This window comes from Lactuca virosa, chromosome 1, assembly GCF_052849685.1.
Source record: "Lactuca virosa cultivar CGN04683 chromosome 1, Lactuca_virosa_CGN04683_v6, whole genome shotgun sequence".
Classification (NCBI taxonomy): domain Eukaryota; kingdom Viridiplantae; phylum Streptophyta; class Magnoliopsida; order Asterales; family Asteraceae; genus Lactuca; species Lactuca virosa.
Genome location: NC_136426.1, coordinates 19,216,797 through 19,223,494, shown reverse-complemented (window position 1 = coordinate 19,223,494; position 6,698 = coordinate 19,216,797). Strand labels below are relative to the sequence as shown.

The following is a 6,698-nucleotide window of genomic DNA, read 5'->3' as shown; positions in this document are numbered from 1 at the left end:
ATCAAGCCTTCAGCCTAATTGGACCGCCTTACCGGGCCTACAGCCTATCTGGACAGCTCTCCGAGCCTTCGGCCTGACTGTATCGCCTCGTAGGGCCTACAGCCTATCCAGACTGCCCCGAGTATCTTGGCCTTCAGCACAAAGCAGGACTGTCTCAACCCAACAAACCATAACATGTCGACATATACAATACAATCAATAACCAACAAGTACAGGTAATCATACAGATCCACCAGTCTAACATATATCTAACATAACATCATCCTATACACCAGGATACATAACCTAGTGGGTTGGCATTGGTGCCTTCGACCCACAAGTACAGTGAGGAAACTCACCTTACAATCTGATAAATAGCTAAACAGATCGTTTCTCCAAATGTTGTCTCTACCGGTCACCTATACAATAAACAGTGACCTAATCTCAAACTACTTATTCAAATTACCCAAAATTCCCTAAGTCAAACTTGTTCAAATCCTTGGTCAAAGGTAAAAGTCAAAAAGTCAAAGGTCTCACACCAGGCTGAGTACACCCTGCGTACTCCACCACTACGCATGACGTAGTGGACTCCTCTCAGATGACGGGGCTCCAACTTGATATGCCCTGTGTACCACTAGGTACGCCATGCGTATTCGAGCAGCTTCCACTTTTCTCATTAAGTGTTTATTTCATTAAGACATTACTTCCAGAATTAAGATCTAGTCCCAAATATCATTCTAAGTCATAAAGTTTTCAACTTTATGACTTTACATTGCTAGAAGGAGTCCAAAAACCAAAACCCTAACTTATTCACAAACCCAAATTTCATAACTCTTGCATGGAGGGAAGAAAGGGACAAAGATCACATTTTTATGGCTCCTAACACTCAAAAACATCTGAAAGGACAGTTCCTTTGGTCTAGAGTAAGCCATAGTCATATATACCAAGATTATGGGACCAAAATGCTCTAAAACTTAAGAACTAACAAGATCTAGTGAAACACTTATCAAGTTTAGAACTTTATATCTTCTAGAGGTTTCTTGAGAGGTGCAAATCCTAGATCTACAATGCTTGAAGCTTTCCAAATGCACTCTAAAGATCTTCTTCCTTCAAGGATGGACACAAAACACACAAATGGCTAAAAAAACTCACAAATGAACACTGAGGTTTGCAAGGGGTCGTTTGGGAGGATGAAGGCTAAAGGTGGAAGGGATTATGAGAGTTAAGGTTGCTTAAATAGGGCTCAAACCCTCAATATTAGGGTTTACATAACTGTCGAGTACGCCCTGCATACCCATTGAGTACGCATCGCGTACTCACAAGGACCCGTGTTCTTTTTAATGAGTTACACCATGCGTACACCCCAAGTACGCATGATGGAAGGACCATTTTTGCTATAAATTGATACTTTGGGTCAAAAGAGGAAAATACCTGATATCTAGGTGTTACAATTTACATTAAAGTTTTTTTTTTGAGATTTTGTTAACTTTTCGAGTTAAAAGAGTTTTTGTAGCATTTACCATTTATTTAATTTATATTTTTAATATTAAGCACAAATATTAAAAATCAAGTTACAGTAATTAAGAATTAAATTAAATAAAAACTATAGTAACTAAAGACTAAAATCAGATTTTTTATAAAAGAAAACATCAATATTCATTATTTTATACATAAACCAGAAGAAGCAGCTGCAATACTTCAAGTTGTCGCCAATGTATTATTTATGTTTTCTTAACTTATAAATACCTTTGGGGTAATATTGTTATTTTACATGTTGTTACTTAACGACAGACAAGACCTGAGACGAAAATGCCAGATATAATAACAAAACTTAAGAAAATGGTTAGTGAGTGGCCTTTGGAGGTCATAAAGAGTTTGAAAGATGACAATGACAAAATGGTAATCTAATGTGTTATTCTTTTTTCAACTTGAGATGATAAGTTGATATGGACAATATGGTAATTTATTGCTTGTGTTTTTGCGTTTTCGGGCCTTGGCTGTTGGTTTGCAAGCTGATATTCATGTGATGATTGATAGTCTTTCAAGGTTGGGTATGAAGACAAATGTAAAAGTGGATGATTTGACTAAAATAACCTTTTGATTGAAAGTTGGAATTTGATGTTTTGGAGGTAACCTTGACCATTGTGCATGGACTCCTTATTACACTCAGGAGGCTTTGTGGGATGGTAAAAATGGAGGGATAAAAGAGGGAAAAGAGTTGTATACTACGATGATTGAAGTTTTGAAAATAGGTGTAGATGATGTCAGCTTGAGTTATGTTGCAATGATGCTAAAAAGATTCAGGTAATTCTACTCATTAACTTCAATGAGAACATTGGTCAAGAAACTTGAGAATGTTGACCCTTTGCAAATAAATCACAAACAAAAGCTTGCATTTTGGATAAATGTTCATTATGGTTTGGTGATGCATTTAAGTGTTTGTTTGTCACCTGTCCAAAGTACCCTTCAAAAGTAATGACACCAGTTCATTTGTGACGATGATAATCTGTACTTTTTTGGTATTGTTCTATAACTATATGAACGATAAAAATTGCAAATCACTTTCCCAAATTAGCTATTTTTTATCATGATTTTGAGTTGCAATTTGTGAGCATGGACATATTCAAACCCTAATAAGCCCCTATCAAGTTCTGCACTGGTATTTCATAGTTTTTAATTTTCATTTTTGGGACCGTTTTTCAGACATGAAACCAAAAAAATTATATAAAGACAAAACACATGAATAGACACAAAAAAACACCACCTTCTAACCCGTACAATGTGCAGGAAACCCTACTAATTTAATATATTTTTAAAATTCAAGAAATCAAATCCGTCTAAAAATCAGGAATGCCCTGGTGGCTTCGATTTGGATAATTTTATTGGGCTTAACTAAGATGGAACATTAATTTTCGTAGAGACCATGAGGCTTGAGAAACAACATTTTAGGCTGTAGTTGGGCCATCAGTACTTCCAGATTCCAGAATGGACATATCACACAATTCCAGGCCCAAAGAGACATCTAAAAACCACATCAGATTTAATTGTCAAATTGTCATTTATATAGGTTTACAGGAGCTAGGAAATGATGACATTTAGATGTATTTAAATCGATTATATTTCAATGAGAACTATGAAAAGAAGTTATCCATCTTCTTCTTCCTTAGTTTTGATCCCCTCTCCAAAAAAGGGATCCAGGTTCTATAACACTAGCCACCATACTCCACATGGATATTATTTTTCAACCATTTTCAAACCACAAGATAGCTATAAGCAGCAGAAAAATGGTGTCTTAATGATATTTCCTCTTTTCCATTTTAATTTTCAACAAAAACCGTCAATAAACGGAATTTAAGTGCAATTTTGCCATATTCTAACGTATTCAACATTCCTCAAAACTCAAAGTAACAAATCAGTGAACTTGCGGCTTCTGATCCATTTTTATTATTTAAATCTCTTGGTTAAATGTCTTACTCTTAGACAGATTAGTTTTTTTATTTTTTTTCAATTTGATGAACCAAACCTAAAAATAACAAAAAAGTGGTTTCTTTTAAACCAAAAATGGTAATAAAAAAAAATTACTAGTTTTCCATTTATCTTCTTGTTTTGGTTTCCAAGACACCATAAAACACATATGACAGTAAAAACTGTTGATGAAACAAGGTATGAACCACATCGATTCCAATTTGTGATCCATATCCATAGCAAATATGACTTGATACCAAACCAATCCAAGCCAAATTAACAACCAAATTTACGCATAAAGAGATGAAATTGAAATGGAAATAGATGCAAACGATTTTAAATTTTAAACAAGGATCAATGAGATCTTCCAAGGAGATGCATTAACGATAACATACAAAACAACAAACCAACATAACACTTTTAGTCTTTACCCAAGTTTGAGACAAAAAAAAAAGGAAATGACCCACAAGTATTTAGAGGTGTATTAAAACACAGGTAGATGTCATCCCCAAGATTGGATAAAGCCATCAGCAGAATATTGATTAAAAAACTTGCATTACCCTGTCTAAGTTCCAGAAACATGTCCAAAAAAATGTTCAGGGCAACAACCAGTCAGCTACACCTTCAAAAAGAATACAACCACATCAGTATCTCCAAATGCAAAATTTACAAGTGATTTTTGAAATATATCTTCATAAATGACATTTAGAAAATAATTGAGAAAATAACAGCACTCTTAGAGAAATGAGAAAAAAAAATGAGTAAAAAAAACAGTGCCAGAAAGGTGACTCACCTTTCTGTCAAAAGATCATCCAAACAAAGCCATGAAAGTCATCATGTCGTCCAAGTCATCAATGTCAATAGAATCATCACTACCAAAGAGATCGGGTTTAACATTGTTTATGTAATCATAATGATAAGGGTTTGTGTAGTCATCATAGTCGAAGTACTCATCATATTCATAATCAGAATCACCAGAGACAAAATCTTCAAGCAGATCATAACTATCATCACACCTCAGACAAAATGGCAATCCTTCAAGAGAATCATTAGGTAGTTTTACACATTTAATCTTATCTAAACATTTCTTCCCAAACTCCCCCTTGAGATCAAGGTATAAGCATTGACGCAAGTCAAGTGATTCAAGATGAGGACAACCATCCAAAATTGCTAGCAACCCAATATTTGACATGGTGTTTCCAATGAGTTCAAGGTGCCTTAACTCCGGTAAGTTTTTACCAACAGCAATAGCCATCTGATTTCCGATCCTTAAAGACTCCTCATCACTGTCTTCACCAGAAAACCTAAAAAACTTTTGATTTACTTTTAAAGTTCTTAGCATGGGGCAACAATCACCAGCACCTTTAATGTCTTCTTTTGAGATCTCTGTTGTGCAGAGACTCAGTTCCTCCAATAAAGGAAATTTCTTCAAAATTTCAGTCCAGCCATCATAAAATTCACTAAAGCAATAGGTGATATCAAGACGTCTAAGCTGACTTGATCTGTTAAAGGAGTAAAAACAATAAGCTCACATGCCTATCAACACAAATGAACGATATAATAAGCTCACATACCTATCAGCAATATACAAAAGAAGATCATGATTAGCAAAATCCACAAGGGTAAGATCAACCAATTGGCCTTGGCTTCTATCCACAGCATGTTTACACATCTGTTGTAGTGGGGGCCTTGTAAATGGATCTGAATGATTCTCCATATAAATGACTCTCCACATCGCAGGGTCCTTGCAGATATTACGCCAAGTAGTGCAAACCTTCTGGGCATTCTCAAGTATGTCAAAAACACCAACTCTGTATAAGATGTTTGCCATTACATCAGATGGGAGCTCCAACCAATTCCTTTTCGATTCCTTCACACGCCATTGTTGCTTTGGTTTTGGAACGAACTTGAAATTCTTGGGTTTTCGTCGAGTTGATTTTGATGTGGAGGGCATCGTAACTAAAACATGTACAAAGCAGAATTAGTTTGAACGTTTACAAACTGGATGTCAAATTCAGATACACATAAACGATGGATATAACTACATGAAATCAAGCGTCAATATAGTGGGAATTTTATAAACACAAACGGAATAAAAATTAATTTAGCAATTCTGCTCCATATCCACTTTAACGAGGAATGAGGGCATTATCGATAATCAGAATAGGTCGAAATGAAAATGTAAAAACCCTAGAGCTACTGAACATGGAAAAATGAAGAAAACTTCTATTAAAACTTGTAAGAAATTAGGAGATGTTGAATAAACGTACATCACGGTGAAGAAGAGAATGGCATCTCTGATTTCCGATAGCCTTTGCAGCTTCCGATAAACGAGCGAGTAGCGATGCAAATATATAGAAATTGTAGGAGACAAGACAGTGTTGGTGGCGTTGCTGGAATTTGAAATGAAGTTCTTACTCATAGACCGCATAGAGATTACGGCCCGGCCCGTGGTCACTTTCTAAAAAAACCTGTCTTTGGTAAAGTTATCTTTTAGAAAAAAAAAATAGTTATTATTAACACTATTGACGACGGTTACGGTGAGTGGAAAAACCGTCGTCTAAATCCTAGCCCTTAAAACTCCTGCAACTTTTGACCTTGACCGTAATAACTCAAGAAATCCCTAATGATATGAGGAACTTAATAAAATTTTCTATTCTTCAATTGTTGTTTGTGGCCAGAAAAGGCAGGGAGGGGGATTGAGCTAGGGTCGTCGGTGAATGGAGGGTGTGGGCTTTGTCCATGGATTCTTTCCTGGTGGTGGAAGGCGTTGGTGCGATTTCCAGTTTTAATGAAGACGAAGAAACAATTTCGGGTTTGGGTTTGATTTAAATTTAGTTTCCAATTTTGGGTTTTCGTTTTTGTTTGATTTTCGTTTGTTCCAACCTTTTTTTCTCGATTAACATTCATATACCTCACATAATGTTGTGATTTAGTTGGCCTGTGCTGTTGTTGTCAAAATTACTGGACCTGATACTCTTTTCCATCGAAGAAGGGAGGTTAGTCTTATTTACTTGAATTTGCGAACAAATATTGATATATTTTGAAAAAAAACAATTCATTATCTATATGTAATGCAAGCTACTGGTGCATATAGTCATAGTCATGTAACTTAATTTCTGCACATAAATGGTAAATCTTAACATGAAATATGAGTGAAATGTTTGTTTTTGCTATTGAAATCAGGGCATTAAGGGATTGCGTGACACCATTATTGCTGGAATTAAAGTGCATGATGGCTTCCCTGCTGATAC

At 35.5% G+C, this 6,698-nt stretch overlaps 1 protein-coding gene across 2 annotated transcripts; it reads right to left on the bottom strand.

Annotated features, from left to right (window-relative positions):
* Positions 1-3,753: 3,753 nt before the first annotated feature.
* LOC145133666 (F-box protein SKIP19-like) lies at positions 3,754-5,879 on the bottom strand. Of its 2 annotated transcripts, none has more exons than XM_079068614.1 (4): positions 5,715-5,879; positions 5,019-5,403; positions 4,238-4,946; positions 3,754-4,060 (listed from the first exon to the last, which is right to left on the bottom strand). In XM_079068614.1, exons 2-3 carry the CDS (start codon positions 5,396-5,398, stop codon positions 4,253-4,255), a joined length of 1,074 nt encoding a protein of 357 aa, XP_078924740.1. In that variant the 5' UTR covers positions 5,399-5,403; positions 5,715-5,879; the 3' UTR covers positions 3,754-4,060; positions 4,238-4,252. The 2 variants fall into 2 exon arrangements, with proteins under 2 accessions (XP_078924740.1, XP_078924733.1); XM_079068607.1 differs by having other exon boundaries at positions 3,754-4,066; positions 5,715-5,878.
* Between the last annotated feature and the right edge of the window lie 819 nt (positions 5,880-6,698).